General features: G+C 49.8%; 1 protein-coding gene across 2 annotated transcripts; it reads left to right on the forward strand.

The window, feature by feature from the left end:
• Positions 1-1,229: 1,229 nt before the first annotated feature.
• On the forward strand, positions 1,230-20,182 carry D2hgdh (D-2-hydroxyglutarate dehydrogenase). 2 transcript variants are annotated; one of them, XM_032901693.1, is made up of 10 exons: positions 1,230-1,334; positions 2,363-2,706; positions 5,190-5,247; positions 5,782-5,921; positions 7,898-8,091; positions 11,079-11,247; positions 13,696-13,839; positions 14,769-14,911; positions 15,949-16,114; positions 18,271-20,182. In XM_032901693.1, the coding sequence occupies exons 2-10, from the start codon at positions 2,373-2,375 to the stop codon at positions 18,528-18,530; spliced, it is 1,608 nt and encodes a 535-aa protein (XP_032757584.1). In that variant the 5' UTR covers positions 1,230-1,334; positions 2,363-2,372; the 3' UTR covers positions 18,531-20,182. The 2 variants fall into 2 exon arrangements, with proteins under 2 accessions (XP_032757584.1, XP_032757585.1); XM_032901694.1 differs by having other exon boundaries at positions 1,232-1,334; positions 2,368-2,706.
• The last annotated feature ends 797 nt before the right edge of the window (positions 20,183-20,979 follow it).

The following is a 20,979-nucleotide window of genomic DNA, read 5'->3' on the forward strand; positions in this document are numbered from 1 at the left end:
CGGGAGGGTGGGCAGACCTGGGGATTGCTCTTCTGAAGGCATAGCCGTAGTTTGATCCACCCTCTCCCAGCACACACTGTGTAGCTGTTGACCCCTAAACGCTGCTTGGTTTCTCTGTGTAGCTCTGGCTGTCCCAGAACTTACTCTGTAGACCAGGCTGGCCTTGAACTCAGAGAGCTCTCCTCTGCCTCTTGTCTCCCGAGTGCTGGGATTAAAGGCATGTGCTGCTACCACCCAACATATTCTTTTATCCAGTTTGCAAGGACTACCACAGTGCCTTGGTTTTTAGTTGGCAAAGCACCACTCACTATACCTCTGTTCTTGCCTCAGCTTCAGGAGCCTCCTGCTCTCCCTGGTATAGAATGCTAAATTATCTTAACATCTTATAGGATGTACTTCCAGGCTTGTTCCTCGATGGGAAATGGAGGTGGAGTTTCTGGAGCTGCCCCTGGAAACTGGGTGATGAATCCTGTTTCAGATACCAGGTCTGTCCAGCCAGCAAAATGGAAAATACTGGGGTTATTTTTTCCCCAACTGAATATAGCTGGGGAATGCTGAAGTAACAGAATAATTGCAAGAAACAGCAAATACCTGTTACCTAGGGCTGGGAGTTGAAGGGAGACAGTATCTCCCAGACTCAGCCTAGGAAACTACTGCTGGGCCGCTGCTCTGTGCCTCGGAGTTACTAAGCTACGGTCGAGCTGAGACAGAACTGCCTGAGAAGTGGGTGGCTGGGGCAGGCCCAAGGAGGCCAGGGATGCTTCGTAGAGCTGGGGTGGCCTCTTGTGGTCGGTCCCTACAGTTAAGTCCCAGCCTCGGGCCCTTGTTGTTCCTTTGATGGTTGGAGTCGTGTCTGCTGATGGACTACTGACCCTAGGTGAGACGGAAGCTCAGGGGAGACAGAGATTCTTAGAATGGAAGTGCTTACGGAGACAGAAACCCCTGGGGAAAAGAGGAGCTTCTAAGGGTGACAGTGCTCCCTGCGGAAGAAGCCACAGTGAACTGAAGTGGCCACTTATCTTTTGGGGCTAATCGGGTGGACCACGACGGGGACAGTTGGGAAAAGTGCGTGGAATCGGATTTTGGTCAAGGCAGGGTATTCTCCACTTTGGAACCTGGGAGACTCAGGTTGGGCCAGCAGGGGGACAAACCAAGCCGAAGGACTAGGAAGGGCGGAGCACACCCCAGCAGGATGGAGTTAGGTAGGAAGGGCGGGCTGACACACATGCGCAGTCCCTCGCTCCACCCCTCTAGCGGAGGCCTACGGTTGTGCAAGGGGTTGGGAACCAGGGTGCGGGTGCGGACTCGGTGTTTGCACTCGGACGGAAGCTAGGGTGCGTAGTGGGCTGGCTGTAGCTCCTGGGTGGAGGGCGCTGGTGTCTGGTTCCGTGCAGTCCGGGCTGTGGCCTGTCAAATGATTGCACAGATCAGGTGCGAGCCGAGATGGCCGGCGAGACGAGGCTACTTGCACTGCTTCTCACTTACACCCACGGGCTGCAATTGGCTGGGAATGCAAATAGTTGCTCCTCTTTGACGTCACGGCACAGGGCGCATGCGCAACCTGTGCGCACGTCGTGCTGTGTTTTTCCGTCTCAGGTAAAGCGGAAGCCGCAGCCAAATAGAGCGAGCCTTCAGGTGAAAGGCGGCCTCTTCTGGATAACTACCAGTGTGAGGTGTCTTACCTGGGCCGGTTCCCTTCCCTTTCCTCTTTTAAGCCATTTTTGATTACCCAAGTTTTGTAAAACTTGTGGCATAGTATTACGTAAAATCTAACGTTCGCCTTTCAACTGTGCTTGGGTGCGCAAACCTTCGCTTTTCGTGCCTTAATACCTAGTTTTGTTTGGAAGGAGAAGGGCCTGGAAAAGCAGTTGCTGTTGCAAAAGTTAAAATACAATGCCCAGGAGAGCCAGCAGCACCGCCCACAAGCATACACTCAGTGAAATCTCAGGACTGTAATAGTACAGGGCGAAACATTAAGATACGAACCCTCCTAAGAAGCTAGTCCTCTGCGCCCTGCAGCTCCAAGCCACCCTGTTCCTCTAGGCCAGTGATTCTCCACATTCCTTAACCTGGGGCCCTTTAATATAGTTCCTCATGTTGCATGAACCCCAACCATAAAACGTCTCCATTGCTACTTCATAACTAATTTTGTCACTGTTCTGAATCGCTATGTAAGAATCTGATGTGCAGGATAGATAACGGATAACAAGGGGTCGCGACCCACAGGTTGAGAATCGCTGCTCTAGGCGGCGATGTGTGGATAACCTCAGATGTGGTGCCGAGGTATTGTGGGGTTTTCTCATGACTTCATTACTTACGAGTCGCAAATTCAATCCTCCACCCCGCCATCCCCTCTCTTAAGGGCAGGAGCAATGGTGCTCCATTTGGTGCCCAGATGGTCTGCAAGGCTCTTCAGGGCATCTCCAAGATGGAAGAAGACCTACACCCAGAGAGCTTCTGCGCAGTTGAAGTGGCTGGGTTGCCCTCGGAGTGTGTACAGCCCCTTGGCTTGCAGAGCATACTCCAAGGTCTCTGGCAGCCCTGAGGTGATGCTGACCCCTGAGCGATACCCAGTGCAACGGCTGCCGTTTTCTACCGTGTCAGAGGAGGACCTGGCTGCATTTGAATGCATCATACCTGGCAGAGTTATCACAGATCCAGAGCAACTGCAGACTTGCAATGTGGACTGGCTGAGGACCGTGCGGGGTGAGTCAGGACCTGGGCAGTGGGAGTAAGAGGTCAAAATGCAGGAAAACAGCATAGGTGAGGGGAACTGATTCCCGGTCTGTTTGCCTCACATGCCTTTGATGACACCACCAAGGTCTTCTGAGAATAAAGTCGGCAGATTAAAAGGTGTAGCCCTTGTCTAAAGTGAGCGCTTGTGAACACCGCTGCCTGCATCTGCTCAGTTTCTCCTTAGCTGACTCTCACCAAAGGCGTCCCTCCCAGTTCTAGAAGCCTAGAGTCTGGAAGCAGGTGTGTTCTCTGCAGGATCTCGGAGAGGGTCCTTCCTGCAATGTGACCTTCTGGTGACCCCAGGTGTTCCTGGTAACATCCCTCAGCTTCTGCTTCAGTCTTTATCCTCGCCTGCTCTTTGTTTGTTTGTTGTTTTGTTTTGAGTTTTGAGATAGGGTTTCTCTGTTTAGCCTTGGCTGTCTTAAGATTCTCTCTGTAGATCAGGCTGACCTCAAACTCACAGAGATCCACCTGGTTTCGCTTTTGGGATTAGTGTTTGCCACCACCACCAATGGGCATCCTCTTCTGTCTTTTAAAAAAGGATTTATTCGTGTGTGTGTGTGTGTGTGTGTGTGTGTGTGTGTGTGTGTGTGTATGTGTGTGTGTGTGTGTGTGAGAGAGAGACAGAGAGACAGAGAGACAGAGAGACAGAGACAGACAGAGAGACAGATAGGGAGGGAGGGGAATCGCAAGTGCTCTTGGTAGCCAGAGGAGGGTGTTGGACTTCCTGGAGTTACAGTTACAGGTAGCTGGGAGCCACCTAATGAAGGTGCTGAGAATCAAAATGGGGTTTTCTGCAAAAGCAGTGAGTGCTCCTAATCCTTGAGTCATCTCTCAGCCTCCTCTTCTATCCTATAGAAACTCTTGTCAGGGAATTTAAGGCCCACTTAGTCCAGATGATCTTAATGTGAGATTATTTTTTTAAGGGGTGTGTACGTGTGGGTTTGTGCACTTGGATGCAGTACATGTGGAAGCCAGAAGGTGGCGTCGGATCCCCTGGAACTTCCAAGTGTGGGTTCTGGGACCAAACTCTAGGCCTCTGTACTGCTCTTTTTTTTTTTTTTTTTTTTTTTTTTTTTGGAGCTGGGGACCCGAACCCAGGGTCTTGCGCCTTGCGCTTGCTAGGCAAGCGCTCTACCACTGAGCTAAATCCCCAACCCCCTCTGTACTGCTCTTAATTACTCAGCCATCTCCAGCCCTTATCTTGTCAAGAACCTGTTTCTGTATTGGGCATGAGGAGGGAATCCTGCCCCTGTGGGTAGCCTTTCTCTGGAGTGGCTGGGGGCCTTTCCAGTTAGACATTCCTCTTTGTTTGGCATTTCTCTATCTTTCACTGTCTTGGTGGTTTCAAGCTCCTTGGTTTTTTGTTTGTTTGTTTTTGTTTTTTCGAGCTTATTAGCTACTAGCTCCTCATTTTATCAGTTTCTAGTTACAAGGGTCTCCATGTATCACACGCGTGGACTGTTGTTACACGGCCTGCCGTGAGCAGGCCCTTTGCTGGGCTCTTGAATATCTGTGGGGAAACCCACTGCAGACTTAATTTCTCGCTCACCTCCACCAGCAGTGCTCAGCCCTGAGCCCATTCACGCAGGATGGCTGAACACAGCCAGCAGAAATTTCACTGGTGACCGGGGTCCCTGAGATAGGGCAGCCAGCCTACTGAGAAAAGGTGTTCTTCTGAAGAGAAGCAGTATGTCTTTCAGAATCACGGAGATAGGAGATGTCTAGACCGTGAGTCTTAAGGCGATGCAGTGAAAGAACAGAGAGGCTCCAGAACGTTTATGCAGCCACCACTGGGATGCCGGGAAGGTAGAAAGAAGCTTGATCGTCCTCAGTGGCTGCAGCTACAAATGCTGCCCCAAGCTTAGAGAGGCCCCTAATTGCCACTGGGTGTCAGACTAGGGGCAGTAAAAAGTGAAGAAGGCGTGTACCGGCTCTGGCAGGAAAGGTCGAGAAAGGGGATTTCAGTTTGGGAGAGGTGAGTGAGTAGGACACTGCAGGAAGGGGATTCCATCTCCACTGGAACCTAAGACGGGGATGGATAGATGCGTGAGTCAATGTTTTTCAGCCACTGTACTAGTTGGTGGAAGAAAGAGAATCTGTGTTAAAATCAACACGCAGTTTGAGGAACATAAGGATGTTTCCAAGTCTTACAGGTTTCATCCTCCACCGAAACCACGTGCCCTCCCACCAGACCAGGTGGGGAGGGGCTGGTCTACCAGTGGCCGTGCAGCGGTCCAGCTGTTTCGTATTCCCAGGATCCTCTGACATCTTCCTCTTGTACTCGACTGGCTGTGGGTCTGGTGGCTATGCTGGTCACCTCCTGAAGAAGAGCAAATGTCAGAGAACATTCTTTTGGATAAACTATGGTGGAGGGTGGGTATGGGGAGAGGAAGGATTGTGTCTGAGCCACTTCCTCCACGTGGACTGACAGCTCTGTTCTCTTGTCACAGGCTGTAGTAAGGTGCTGCTGAGACCCCAGACCTCAGAGGAAGTCTCCCAGATTCTTAGGTAAGAGGAGGTCTCCTACATTCTTAGGTAAGGAGGTGCCTGCAGACAGGGTGCCTTACAACACCACGGGCCACATTCATACCTACCCATTAGAAGATAGGTGGTCGAGGATCTCTTCCTCTGGATCTGCATCTGTAAGAATACCAGCTGTAGGAGGCTTCACAGGCAAAGCCCAAGGGCGGATGGGTTGGGCTCAGAACTCAGCATACAGAGGGGGTGAGGATGGTGGAGGTACAGATGGTGTGCTGTCTCTTACAAACACTGGGAGGACTCGGAAGGTACTAGAATTAGGTCACATATGCCACTTCCTCAAGACCCAGAGATGGTGTCAGCTTCCCTTCTGCTATGTACAGCTTTGGGATGGATCCTCTCTTAGACTTCTTCACGGGGTACAGGGGAAGAGCCCCTGTCAAGGCTTTTGCAGAAAGGTCTAGAAAGGAGATCTGGCTTGGGGGACAAGTGTAGTGTGTCCTTTGGGGATAGTCGTATGGGCCTAGGGATGCTGGCTTGCATTCTACAATATGTTTGTCCCAGGCACTGCTATAAGAGGAACTTGGCCGTGAACCCACAGGGCGGGAACACTGGCATGGTGGGTGGCAGTGTCCCTGTCTTTGATGAAGTCATCCTGTCCACTGCCCTCATGAATCAAGTCATCAGCTTTCATGATGTGTCTGGTAAGTGTCTGTGTCTGTGTACTCTGAACTCCTCTGTCCTTACTGCTGCCAGGTGATGCTGTCTTTCCTTGGTAGCACTGTGATTGCGGTTAGGCTAGAAATGCATTCAGACATTTGTGTATGCTCATGTGTTTGAGGTCCTTCCTGGGATGTACCGGTGACCTTCCCAGCATCTATAGGGTCTCCAGGTCTGGAAGGCAGCGATGGAGGCATGGGCGGTTGTGATGCTGGGGCAAAAGAACCTTACTTCTGGTACTATTTACCTTTCTTAAATTCTTGATTGTTCTGGGGCTGGAAGCCAATGGCTTCAGGCAATTAATACCTGTTGCTTAACAGAAGAGAATTCGGGAAAGGATTTATTCTGGCAAGGGAGCTCTTAACTCTATTTGAACCAGAGAGAAAAAGGAAAGAAAGATTCTCCTCACACAGACACATACACACCAGGTGAATTGGAAAATGGCCACACCCATACATTTGGATGGATGGATGGATGGATGGATGGATGGATGGATGGATGGGGCAGAGTTCCCCAAACCTCCAACTTTATTTCTTTTTTCTGACCTCTTTATACCTTCTTAGACAAAAATTCTTTAGAGAATTACCTCAGATAAAATATTCCACAAAAAGGGAGTTACAGAAGGATGTTGATATTAAGTTGAAGGCAGTGTTTCATTCTGTAAGCTCATTGTAAGTTCAAGGGCTAAGGAGGTAGCTCAGTGGTTAAGAGCACTGACTGCTCTTCCAGAGATCCTGAGTTCAATTCCCAGCACCCACGTGGTGACTCACAACCATCTGTAATGAGATCCAATGCCCTCTTCTGGTGTGTCTGGAGACAGCTATAATATACTCATATAAATAGAATAAATAAATCTTTAAAAACAAAGTTCAAAGCAACAGTTTCATATGGTCTTGCCCTATAGAGCACACCTGTGGCTTCATCCTTGGACCCAACCTAGAATAAATGTTTTTCCTAATCACAAATTTGTCCAAGCCTATTTCTCCTTTTAGTGTAATTATGAAAGTGCATTGTGTTTCTTATTATGCAGCCTTTACTTACTAGTATGAGGAGTGGGCATATTCTATTCTTGATTCTAACTTTATTATACCTTTCTAGCAAACAACTAAAACCATCTCTCAAAACTTCCTTCCTAAGATTGAATCAAATCATGAATCCTATAAAATCATTAATTAAACAGCTTTAATTCATGAAGGTTCATCTCTACGGTGATCTGCAGGCAGTCTGCTCAGTAAGCCCAGAAATCCTTAGGCTATGTAAGAGTGACAGGAAAGGCACATCAGCTGCAAGGAGCCATCCTGAGATGAAGTCTCTGGGGACCTTGACTCTCAGGGCTTTGCCCATCTGAGGCAGTGCAAAAAGGTGGGCCACCTCCAGGAAGGTCATTTGCTAGCCTTAGCCTTTCTGAATGGCTTCTGTCAGGGACAGAACTGGCAGCTGTACAAGGGCATTCTCTCTGTGTGTACCTACTAGGTGGCTCACACAGTAGGCATATGACACAAGTCCCATTTGCATGCATGGCCATCCAGTGATTTCCTGCGAAGAGGTTTCGTCACTTTTCTTCTGCGGTGAGGCTGGAGAACTATGTAGGGGACTGCTGTTTGCAGTTGTCAGCAACATTCTCACCACCAGAGAGCATCTAAACACTGTAACTCAGGAGCAGTGCTCCCCAAGCTGAGATCACCGCTTTGTAACAGACCTTTCTTGTCCTCCCTCCTCATAGCTACACAAGAAGGTTTTCTTCTCCATGTTTGCCCTTCTCCTTTTTCTTGTTTTATATTGTAATTACAAAGGACCAAGTAAGTGTTTTTATTTTGCCTAGAAGGAAGAGAAGGCATCTGAGGAGAACATTCCTTCTGGGAGGTTCTCACCTCCTAGAGAGTTTGGGATTTCTCAGCAGTGAGAGTTTTCCTACCCCTAGAAATCCAGAGGCTGTTGGTAACTCAGCTGCTCTTTGTAGGAATTCTGGTTTGCCAGGCGGGCTGCGTGCTGGAGGAGCTGAACAGGTACGTGCAGGAGCGGGACTTCATCATGCCACTGGACTTGGGAGCAAAGGGCAGCTGCCACATTGGGGGTAATGTCGCAACGAACGCTGGGGGTCTGCGGTTTCTGCGGTACGGCTCTCTTCGAGGGACTGTCCTGGGCCTGGAAGTGGTGAGCTGGATTCTAAAGGGGTGCAAAGCCTGCCCTGGGGGTGTCCTAGCTTCAGTCTGAGGCTGTTGTCTTGGCAGTGGTATAGAATGTAGGGTTGTATCATTGTGTGTATGTCTATTCCAGGTTAGGGACCGTATTGTAATGGTTTCTGGCTTTAGGCGCTTCAGAGACATGTGGCGTTCACATAGGAGCTACCGGGGACACTTTTCTCAGGCAGTGACACTCTACTTGTACCTGACTTTCAGAATTTGGAGAATGGGCTGGAGAGATGGCTCAGTGGTTAAGAGCACCTTCTAGTGGTCCTGAGTTCAAATCCCAGCAACCACATGGTGGCTCACGACCATCTGTAATATGATCTGTAATATGATATCATGCTCTCTTCTGGGGTGTCTGAAGACGGCTACAGTGTACTTATATATAATAAATAAATAAATCTTTTTAAAAAATAAAGAAATTAGAGAGTGACAAAGTTAGCTAAGGCCAACTTGGTACAGAGTTACACCCCTACCAACTTACCTCTGGGACCCTTGAGTCCCCTTCCCTGAATGCTTCTTCCCATTGATGCGATAAAATAACTGGCAGAAGTAGAGGGAGGAAGGGTTTACTTTGACTCACTTTGAGAGGATACAGTCCATGGTGGCTGGGAAGGGATGCTGGCAGGAGTGTGGGGAGTTGGTTACATTGTGTCCGGAAGTAGAGAGAGATCAGTTCAGGCTCATGCCCTTGTCCTTCTAGTCAAGCTGGGGTTGTTGCTGTCCACATTTAAGATGAGTTTTCCTACTTCAGTTAAATATTTCTGGAAACACTCACATAGACACCACTGACCTAGGGCTTCCCTGGTCCTCTCCCCCCACCTCTCCCTCTCTCTTCCTTCCTCTCCCTCCTTTCTTCCCTTCCTCCCCCCTTCTGTCTGTCTGTCTCTGCTCTCTCTCTCTCTCTCTCTCTCTCTCTCTCTCTCTCTCTCTCTCTCTCTCTCTCTCTGTCTTTTATCTTTTATCTATCATTCTTTACCTTATTTTCTGAGATAAAGTCTCTTATTGATTTTGGAGCTCACTGATTGACTGGATTGGTTGGTTGGCCAGTGATCCTCCTTTCTCTGCCTCCCAAAGGTGGGATTAGAGGCACAAGTAGCTATGTCAGGCACACACATCCCCTATTTATTATTTGTTTAGCTATTGAGTCAGGGTTTCACTGTTCACCCTGACTGCCCTGGGTGTAGACCAGGCTGACCTCAAATTCACAGAATCTGTATTGGTGAATCAGTTAAACCACTTTGTCTCCTAGCAGGTCGTGTGCACTGTACCCGTGTGTGTGTGTGTGTGTGTGTGTGTGTGTGTGTGTGTGTGTCCCTAGGGTCACTTCCCTGGATTCTTACATGGCAGTGGGCCTTTAAGTTTTGTTTTTCTGCTTTCCTGTCATGGTGATTCTCCTCCTCTTCCCTCTCTCTCTCAGTCCTTTGACTACTCAATCTAAAAGTCCTGCCCTGTCTCCCTGCCTAGCCATTGGCTGTATGGCAATTTTTAAAAAAAGATTTATTTATTTTATTTATATGAGTACACTGTAGCTGTCTTCAAACACACCAGAAGAGGCCATTGGATCCCATTACAGATGGTTGTGAGCCACCATGTGGTTACTGGGATTTGAACTCAGGACCTCTGGAAGAGCAGTCAGTCCTCCCAACCACTGAGCCATCTCTCCAGTCCCATGGCAATTCTTTATTACTAATCGAAGCCAGCTGGGGGCAGGGACCCTCAGGTCTGGAAGCTCGGCTTTTTTGGAGCCGAAATAAGACAAAACATTAGAACCAATTCCCAACAGAGATTCTCCTGCTTCAGTCTCCTGAGTGCTGGGATTAAAGTCATGTGTCACACCTATTTATTTCATGTGTGTTGAACATACCATGGCACATGTGTGAAGGTCAGAGGACAGATTGTGGGCGTTGCTTCTCTATTCCTATTTATTTATATTTATAGAGATTGAACTGGTTTGTCAGGCTTAGTGCCAGGTGTCCTTGCCCACTAAGCCATCTCACAGTCTCTAGCCCCGGTCCTTTACATGGGTGCTAGAAATCAGGACTGACGTCCTCTGCTTGTGCAGCAGTGAGCCCTCCCCCCTGCTCCTCTTTCTCTGTTGGTGAAGTTGACAGTGAAGCCTACTTAGTTTCCTTTATCCCAACCACTGCTGGTGCTAATGGCAGAGCCTCTGTCCTATTTATTAACCAGGGCAAATGTAAAACCATGCCTTATCCAGCAAGCTCTGATGTCCCCGTGGTTCTGTTTTCTATTATTATTATTATTATTATTATTATTATTACTATTATTATTACTGTCTTGAGAATTCAGTGCCCCTCTGACTTGAAGTATTAGCCAACAACGAGTCTCAGGTAGAATTGCAGTATGGGAACCAGCAGTGCCTTTATGACTGAGGGCCTCAGATGTGGGGGAACCTGAAGGCAGGGCTGCTCTCTGCTGTTCAGTCCTCCCGGCTGTGCTCCTCCTTTCTCCAACCGTGTTCCTGTTCCCCTTTCAAGGGCTCCTAGCCCCTCAGGTGTGTTCCCTGTCCCCAAGCTTCGTGGTGGTTACTCCCAGCTCTACAGGTGCCTTGCTTCTCCTTGATACCTTCCCTGCCCTTTGCAGCCGTGCTCCTGCCTCCCAGTCTGTGCTCCCTGCTCTTCCTGGCTGTGCTCCTCCTCACTTGTACTCACTCCCTGCCCTCTGCAACTGTGCACTCCGCCTTGAGTGGGTTTTGCTCCAGGAGCAAGATTCAGTTGTGGGGAGCCTTGTTCTAGCTGGGGAGAAAATTCGTCCTCTTTGATGAATCTACTCCAGGATTCATCCTGAATCAAATGGGGGTGGGATGGGCAGGGTGGGTGTGGCTTTATGGCTGGCTACTTTGGGGGGTGGGGAGCACGGTTGGAGCTGGGTCAGCATTTCTGAAGAAGGGAAGGGTGGCCGATGGAGGAAGGCCTGTCTCTTTCCTCTTGTCAGGTACTCGCTGATGGAACCATCCTGAACTGCCTGACCTCTCTGAGGAAGGACAACACTGGCTATGACCTGAAGCAGATGTTCATTGGGTCAGAGGGCACCCTGGGAGTCATCACTGCTGTATCCATCGTGTGCCCGCCGAGGCCCAAGGCTGTGAATGTGGCTTTCCTTGGTAGGTCCTTCAACTTGCTTCTGAGCCAGCTGGCGGAGGTGGGCAGCTGCTCTGGACATGTTGGTGTGAGGGTGGACTGAGAAGAGCCCATTGCTCCTTGCCTCTCCACTTTCTGTCTGGAGGAGATCTGGATCCTGGCCCTCCAGGTATCCATAGTGTAGCCTGATCCAGAAGTGACGCACTTCACTCTCACAAAATTGAGATGTTCTTCTCTGTCCCACCACACTGGGATTTAAAAAGTATGTTGTGTGATCCTGAGAGAGGCAGAGGCACAGTGATAATTGTTCTGGGGCAGTGGTGCTTTCTCTCTCTCTCTCTTTCCCTCTCTCCCTCTCCCTGTCTCTCTGTCTCTCTGTTTCTGCCTGTTTCTGTCTCTGTTTCTCTCTCTGTCTTTTTCTGACTCTCTGTCTCTGTTTCTCTCTCTCTGTCTCTTTCTCTCTGTGTGTCTCTGTCTCTCTGTCTCTGTTTCTCTCCCTCTCTCCCTTTGTTTCTCCCTCTCTCCCTCTCCCTGTCTCTCTGTCTCTCTGTTTCTCTCCCTCTCCCTGTCTTTCTGTCTCTCTCTGTCTCTCTGTTTCTGCCCTCTCTCTCTCTCTCTCTCTCTCTCTCTCTCTCTCTCTCTCTCTCTCTCTGTCTCTCTCTAGCTCCACAGTTGGCTGTAGCCTCTCTGTACATAAGGCCCTCACACCATTCGACCTTCCTCTTCTATGCAGCTGAGGTGAAACAAGCTTCTGCTCACGGCCTCCCTTCTCTGCCTGTGGCTCGTGCCTTTCTCGTTTACCTTCCTTTGGATTGTCATCTGCCCTCTGTCCACAGCTGACTCATTCAGTTAAACTGAGCGAGTTCTGGAGGGAGCTGGGCATGCTGACCCACCAAGGCCCAGCGGAGAAGGCTATAGGTCTGACGGCCTCTTCCCAGTTACTGCTTCCTGTTGTGTCCCTCTATTCTATTTATTTATTTAATCCGTGTGGATGTGTAGGTGCATATTTATGTGTATGCTTGGATGGTCGGAGGCCAACCTTGGGTACTGTCCCGCCTTGTTGTTTGAGTCAGGGCTTTTTATTGTCCTGGTAATCATTGATTAGACTAAGCTAGCCAGCCAGTGAGCCCCAGGGACCCACCTGCCTTCACTTCCTCAGTGCAGGAATTCCAGATGTGCACCAATTCCAGATGTGCACCAGTTTTCTTTTGCTTTCTTTTCCTCCTCTTCCTCCTCCTCCTCCTCACCCTCCTTGTCTTCCTCCTCCTCTTCCTCCTGCTTTTCCTCCTCTTCCTTCTCCTTTTCCTCCTTCTCCTCCTTTTACTCCTCCTTCTTCTCTTCCTCCTCCTTCTCCTTCTTACGTTTCCTCCACCCCTCTCCCCCCTCCTTTCATTTGTATGTAGTTTTACCTGTGTATATGTCTTTTTGCCTGTATGTGTGCCTGTGTACCATGTGTATGCAATGCCTGTGGAGCCTTAGAAGAGGTCAGATTTCCTGGAACTATGGTTACAGATGTCTGTGAGCCACCATGTGGGTTCTGAGAAGGGAATCTCGGTCTTCTGGAAGAACAGTTAGTGCGCTTAGCCTCTGAGCCGTCTCCGCAGCCCCCACGCTTGGTCTCCCAAGTGCGTGCTGAGGATCAGACTCCGGTCTTTGTGCTTGTACAGCCAGCACGTTAAAGGGACATTCCCCAGCCGCAGGGCCATTTAACTCCTCATCTGTCTGCAGCAGACACTTCCCAGTCTCCTGACTATAACGGCAATGGAGACCATTTCCTGTAATGGAGGACCTGGTGTCTCACAGTGTCGTGTCTGGGTGTTCTGAGCTGCCTTAGGTTGTATACAGAGCCTTGATCTGAAATCATTTGTTTGGTTCCCAGAATCCTAGGGTAAGGGTGGTTTCCTCTTGGAGAGGGTTGTGCTGCTATTGCTAGGTAGCCCTGAATCTTCTAAAGTCCGGGAATGTCATCTCCTACCACAGGGTCTCTGGATCCCCTCTCTGTGGATGCATCCCCTCAGTTTCTTTCTGTGTCCATACTTGAGGGAGCAGCCACCCTGGGGCTGTGTGGTGGCTCCCGAGCCCCGTGGCTCTGCAGGGATCTCAGGTGTATAAATGAGTGATTGGTGATTTTCTGCAATCAAGTTAGACCTTACTGCAGACGGGAGACAGGAATGACCCGTTTCTGACAGCTCTTGTTCTCCCTCCCGCGCCCCGATTCCTTTTGCCCTTCCAAGTGTCCTGAGGCAGCTCTCAGGCATAGTTTCAGATCTAGAGACCTCGAAATGTACTTGTGGGCTAGCTGACCTGTGGAGTGTTTCCTGGGGCACCGAGCCATCAATAGCCACTCTACTTGTCCTGTGAGTTTGGTTGACGTTGCTGCTGAGGAGGGGAGACCTGGCCTGGTAGTGGGTGAGGCCCTGAGTTCCATTGTTCTTCGCCTGTGGTGCCTGATACACTGTATCCCATCGCAGGCTGCCCTGGGTTTACTGAGGTTCTGCAGACCTTCCGCACCTGCAAGGGGCAACTGGGCGAGATCCTGTCTGCGTTTGAGTTTATGGATGCCGAATGCATGCAGTTGGTTGGACAGCACCTCCACCTGATCAACCCAGTACAAGGTATCTCTCTCCCTCTGTGCAGTTCAGTGACACCGTCTCACTGCTTCGGCACTGTGGGACATGTTGGTTGACTCAAAGGTGCGGGCAGTGGACTCTCTCAGGAAGATGGGTGGCAAGGAGCACTGTGTGGTCATGGGTCATTGTGTATAGGAAAGCTTTCTCGCCTTTAACATCTGTATTCATTCTGTAGTAGGATGAACTTGTACCATTGTTCTGGAAGAAGCCTTAATGTTTTTGTTAAGGGATGGGACAGTGCCCCTCAGTAAGTTAGAAACCCACCTTTAACTTTTTGAAACTTTAAGCAGTAACTTTTTTTTAAAGACTTATTTATTTTAGTTATATGAGTCTTCAGACACACCAGAAGAGGGCATCCGATCCAATTACAGATGGTTGTGAGCCACCATGTGGCTGCTGGGAATTGAACTCAGAACCTCTGGAAGAGCAGTCAGTGCTCTTAACCACTGAGCCATCTCTCCAGCCCAACAGCGAGTTCCCGTGATAGAAATTGCAGCCTTTAGTATGTAGTAGCTATGTCTCAGGTGAGCATCCACCAACAAGTGGCCTTTCCCTGGGCTTCTGGAGTCTGTAAGAAGAGACAAGCCAGCTCTTAGAGCCCACCATTGCCTTGCTGTGCCAGCCTCTTGCCGCATCAGGCTGTTAGGGGGTATGGAACTGGACCCACACATGAGGCTAAGTGAGCAGGGTGGGGCTTCCTGCAGAGGGTGACCTTTGGTCTACCTCTCTGTTAGCAGCAAACTTAGGCTTAACCCATGTGAAACAGCATGCCTGAATGCCTCTGTTTCCGTAGGTCACCTCAGGCACGCAGGAAGAGCTGTCTTTGTCGTACGTGACCAGGAGGAAAGTGGTTCTAACTCACGATGCTGGCAGGGGGGACTGGGGCTCACACTGCACCTCCTGCTCCCTTTCAGAGAGTCCATTCTATGTCCTGGTTGAGACCTCAGGCTCCAGTGCCGGGCATGATGCCGAGAAACTGACCAACGTCCTGGAGCAGGTGCTGAACTCTGGCCTGGTGATCGATGGCACTATGGCCACCGACCAGAGGAAAGTCCAGGTGCTGTAACCCTGCTTTCCCATCCCTTCCCTCCCGTTCACATAGCTAGGGCCTAATCTGTCCTGCAGTGATGGCCAAGATACCATAGACTCCATCCACAGTATTGATAGAAAACCTCTTTGGAGTAAAAAATGTATTCATGGTATCTAGATCGTTTTCCCTAACACCAAAATATTACCCCACACATCTCCCCACCCCCAGGCTGCGTGGTGAATAGATCTGTGGCTGACCATGTGCTGGCTATAAGTTAGCTACAGCTCTCCATAGATTTGTGTGTGGAGAGGCAGGAAAAACTGTAAGCACTATGGAAAGCAAGCCTGAAGGCCCCAAAAGTCCCGGGGAAGAGGGCATCTGAGGAGCAGCCTTGGCTATGTTGCAGGGAAGCCGTCTGGGCTCCTGGGGGACAAAGGAACAGGAGGCATTTCTGTTTGGGAGCTGTTCTGCACCTAAACTGGGAGTGTTATTGTCTGGGCGGCTGGTCCCGGTCCTGCTGTTTGCAGTATGACGAGCTGCCAGCAGAGGGCAGAGAGGCTGCAGGGAGGTCCTTGGAGAGAAAAAAGGAGTGTGGAAAAAAAAACAAAACCAAAAACCAAAAAACACTGATTGCTTGAGCTGTGACCTCTGGAGTCAACCTGTTATATATTCTATTCAGTTTATTAAATTGTCTTCTTTATAGCTAGCATTGTTTTGTTAGTTGGTTGGCTTTTAGGGTTTGTTGTTCTTGTTTTTGTTTGTGAGACAACTTCCTCTGTAAACCAAGCTGGCCTTGAACTTAAAGAGATCTGCCTGCCTCTGCCTCCCACGTGCTGGGATTAAAGGGGTTCGTTACCACCGGCCACCTCCATTCTGTCTTTACAAAGTCTCTGTCCCAGCATCATCACAGAACTGGACCCTCCGGCAGCACGGTTGACCTTTGTATTTGCAGACCCTCTGCCCTCCGCCCTCTGTGGAGACCTGGCTTAAAGCACTATTTCAGCGACTCTGGCCCAGGAGCCCTTGTTGTGGTGTGGTCTGACTGTGTGCTCTCGCTGTCATAGATGCTGTGGGCCTTGCGGGAAAGGATCACAGAGGCACTCAGTCGTGACGGCTACGTGTTCAAGTATGACTTATCCCTCCCCGTGGAGCGGCTCTATGACCTTGTGATCGACCTGCGCACCCGCCTTGGCCCTCGAGCCAAGCATGTGGTGGGATATGGGCACTTGGGTGAGCAACCTGTGAGCTGCGGCATAGTTCCACAGTGGTGATCTGAGTTAATTTGAATACATTAAAGATAGCCCCGGAGGCATTAAAATACACTGGTGTCACATTAAAGAGAGAAGGCTTAACTTCCCCTTGAATTAATTCAACCAAGAACAAGCTAAAGGTTGGATCCCTGTGTCTGCTGAGTGTCTGCCCATGCACGCCTGATATCTTTGGTTTTGACTTCTCCTATTGCTGTTTATCTGTGTGAGGTCACATGAGGAAGGAATGAGGGGTAATTTACAGAAATCTTTAACAGAATTTCACAAGCGAACGGATTTTTTTTTTTACTCCAGCTTACACCTACTGCCCCAAACCACTCAGTAAAGCAAACGGAGCTATAAATAAACACTATGAAGTCATACCTGTTGCTTCCAATGTTTATGGCAGACTTTTGTAGTTCAAGGTCGTCTTTCAACCTGTTTTTAGCAAATGATCACCATCACACACGCATAGTATACACACGTGCACACACACAGACATGCACACACATGATACACACACAGACATGAATACACACACACACACATACACACAGACTGAGACACATACTCATACATACACATGCATACACACACACAGACTGAGACACACAGACATGAATACACACACACACACAGAGACTGAGACACACACTCATACACACACACACAGACTGAGACACACACTCATCATACACACACATTCACACTGAGACACACATACACACATACACACACACACACACAGACACACACACTCATACACACACACACAGACTGAGACACACACACACACACACAGACTGAGACACACACTCATACACACACACACACAGACTGGACACAGACACGAATACACATACACACACACACAGACTGAGACACACACTCATACACACACACAGACTGACAGAATACACACACACACACACACACACACACACACACATACACACACACATACACACACACACACACACACACACACATACACACACACACATACACACACACACAGACTGAGACACACACTCATACACACACACAGACTGAGACACAGACTGGACACAGACACTGAGACACACACACACACACACACACACACACACAGACTGAGACACACACTCATACACACACATGCATACACACACACACAGATCGAGACACACAGACACAAATACACATACACACACAGACTGAGACACACACTCATACACACACACAGACTGAGACACACACTCATACACACACACACACAGACTGGACACAGACACGAATACACATACACACACACACAGACTGAGACACACACACATACACACACACACACACAGACTGAGACACACACTCATATACATGCACACACACACAGACTGAGACACACACTCATACACACACTCATACACACATACGCACAGACTGAGACACACACTCATACACACACACGCATACACACACACAGACTGAGACACACACTCATACACACACAGACTAAGACACACACACACATACACACAGACTGAGACACACACTCATACACACACAGACTAAGACACACACACACATACACACAGACTGAGACACACACTCATGTATATGCACACACACACACAGACACACACACACACACACACACTCACACACACACACACAGACTGAGACACACACTCATACACACACACACACACAGACTGAGACACTCTATTTCTGTTGGGCCTGGAATCTACTATGTAGACCAGACTGGCCTCAAACTCATGGAGATCCACCTGCCTCTGCCTCCTGGGCGCTGGGATTAAAGACGTGCACCTCTGCAGGCTGCCACTTCCAGCGTTGTTTGGAAAGCCGTTTGCTGTGCGGGAATGACTCTCCCCAGCCTGTGTCTTTAGACCGTAGGGTTTCAAAGGGGGGAGTTCCCTCATTTTGGGCAGGATTGAAAAGTAGCTCCTGTGCCCAAATTACTGTAAGATGGGGCCCAGCAACTGCCATTCATAGACTCAGAGGGTTGGAGGGATGGCCAAGGGTCGTGACTTAGAACCAGGATGGGCGGATCTGGTTGGGGGTTGGGGGAGTGAAGTCTGAGGAGGACTTGTTGTGCAGATGTCTAGGGCCTGCTCAGACTAACTGTCCCTTGTTCCTCAGGGGATGGCAACCTTCACCTGAACGTGACAGCAGAGGCCTTTAGCCAGGAGCTGCTTGGTGCCTTGGAGCCTTATGTGTACGCCTGGACAGCAGAACAGCGGGGCAGCGTCAGTGCCGAGCACGGCCTGGGCTTCAAGAAGAAGAATGTACTCGGCTATAGCAAGCCACTTGTGGCTGTGAGGCTTATGCAACAGCTCAAGGCCATGCTGGACCCCAAAGGCATCCTGAACCCCTATAAGACTCTACCTGCTCGGGCCTAACTGGAGCTTTTCAGCTTCTTGTGCAAGAGGCTAGGACCTTGGGCATGCAGGCTTGGTGGGTCCTGGAGGCCTCCCAGCTGATGGCCTGTGCAGTAGACCCTCTGGGCTCGACTGCCTTTCTGTGAGGATGAGCAGAGAGCAGATAGAGCTGCCCAGCCCTTCTCTGGTCTCCTACCAGCTCATGGTGGACGGAATAAGTGGGTGGGGGGTTGCCCCACTCCCAAACAAGCCAGATCTCACCTGCTTTGTGGTGGTCTGTGGAGACCTGATGCATCTCTGTAGCGTGTCATTTTAAAAACACACTACCTTGTCTGCTGCTGCAGCCCGTGCTCTAAGCTAGGCTCAGGGATCAGTCACCGCTGGTCTCACTTAGCTGCACCAACGGCCTGGCCATTTTTCCTGGGAGCCTCGATTGTTCCCCGAGACCCTCATGGCCAGCTTAGCCAAGCTGCCAACAACTGTCCTGGCCGCCTTCTTTCTCCTCCTGCCCACTTTACTGCCGTGGGTGGAAAACACTAGACAGTTTTATTATTTTAAAACTGGCCAGATAACTCAATGACTGGGTGAAGAATTTCCTGCCCCAATCTTATCAACTAGATCCCTTCATCCTCCTTGGCCCCTGCTCAACATGGAGGCTGCAAACTCTAGGATCCCCAAGACCTACAGGTCTGCAGCTTCCTACTCGCCTGGGCTGAATTCCTCTTTCTTTGCGTCCCTTCTCTTCCTCCTGGGTCCCGGAAGTCCCGTCTTTTCTCCTTCTCCCAAAAATTGGCTTCTGCCTCCTTTATTGACACAATCGAGAGCCAATTAGGGAATCAATACCTCTCCCTACACATCTCTGGAAGAGTGCCACGTGGTCTCTTGGATGGATCTTCCTAGATGGTGCCGTGTGGCGTGTACCCTGTGAGGGCTGCAGCCCCAGATCAGTTACCATGATGACCCAGAACACCACAGCTCATTCCCATGAGTGGAATTCGCTGTCCTATCAAGCAGGCCTTGGATTGGTAACTGTGGTCCACCTGACCAGGTCATTCCCTTGGGTTTTGTCCATTTTTGGGCAGGGTCTCTCCACATAGCCCTGGCTGTTCAGGAACTTACGATGTAGACCAGATTGACCTTTATCTCATAGTGATCTGCCGTGCCTCTGCTTTCCCTTCTGAACCCTGAGCGCTGGGATTAAAGGCAAGGGCCGCTACACCCAGCTTGCCTTGCTCTTGAAGACCTGTTTGGTTGGTCAGCAGGTGCAGACATTGCCTGCAGAGCCTGACCTTTCAGGATATGGGGGTCAGTCCCCCAACTGAATCGATTCATGGATTCAGTCATGGGAGTATCATCCTCTAGGATTTGACCTGTCAAACGATCTGGGGTTCCGGCCGTCTGGGAGGTTGAATACACCTACCGTGACTTTTCTTTTCTTTTTTCTGTTATCAGTTTTCAGAAAAAAATTGAACTACGACCTGGAAGAGAGCAAGAGGAAGCAAGAGCAAGAGAGTGAGGGGGTGGGGCGAGCAGCACCGTTTATGTTTATAGTGTCAGGGGTACCTGGCTGTTGCCAGGTAACCGTGGGGTACAGCTTAGACAGAAAGCTAACTTTCCCCCTGTTTTGGCTTCTGCTGCTAGAAAATTACTCACATAAAGCTAATTGCAAAGTTGTGGCTCGTTACATCCCTCCGTGCATTTAATGCACCCTGGAATCCCAGTGTCTTCACTCGTGGGTTAGGAGGTTAGTGTTACGAGTGTGAACAGGGAGGAGTGAGAAGCTGTAGTCACCCTGCCCTGCATGGTACACGTAGGCACAGTGCATGTGGGGGTCCCAACACAGGCATGTGTTAGGTCCTTCCTGCCAGGGCCTGCCTTACTCTTGCTCCCGCTGGGCATTCGTTCCTGGAGCTCACTGGGTGAGTGGCAGGCGAAGGGCTGTAGTTTTCTCTTGACTAGCTATGTGATGCCCCTATGATTCATCCATCCCTGGGGAAGGGTCACTTCTTAGGCCCACTCTAGCTTTTCTTTTGTGTCCTCAAGAGTCCATTTTGCAGTTAGAGCCAGTGAAATACAGCACGGCTAGTGTAGCACATGCAGCTGGGAAAATAAGCCGTCCAGAGTTGTTAGCACTGACCGATGCTCCCTTAAAACAAGGGGGCGGTGGGTTCCACCCATCCAGAAAGACTAGTTAGAAACACGGAAAGATGGACTTACTTCAGAGTCTGCTAACTGACCAATGAGATTCCTCTGGAAACCTCAGGCCTGTGACACAGCCATCCCCTTAACGCCTATAGTCTCTCACCTCAGCACAGAAGAGTAAGCCTGTGGTCAGATGGCTCTCCCTGTGGGAGAGAGCTGGGTGTGGTGGTGCTCGCTGGTAATGTAGCATTCAGGAGGGGGAGGCAGGCAGATCTCCCATTTAGAGAGTTGCAAGCCAGTCAGGGCTCCATAGTGAGAGCCTATCTTA

The sequence above is a fragment of the Rattus rattus genome, chromosome 4, assembly GCF_011064425.1.
Source record: "Rattus rattus isolate New Zealand chromosome 4, Rrattus_CSIRO_v1, whole genome shotgun sequence".
Lineage (NCBI taxonomy): Eukaryota > Metazoa > Chordata > Mammalia > Rodentia > Muridae > Rattus > Rattus rattus.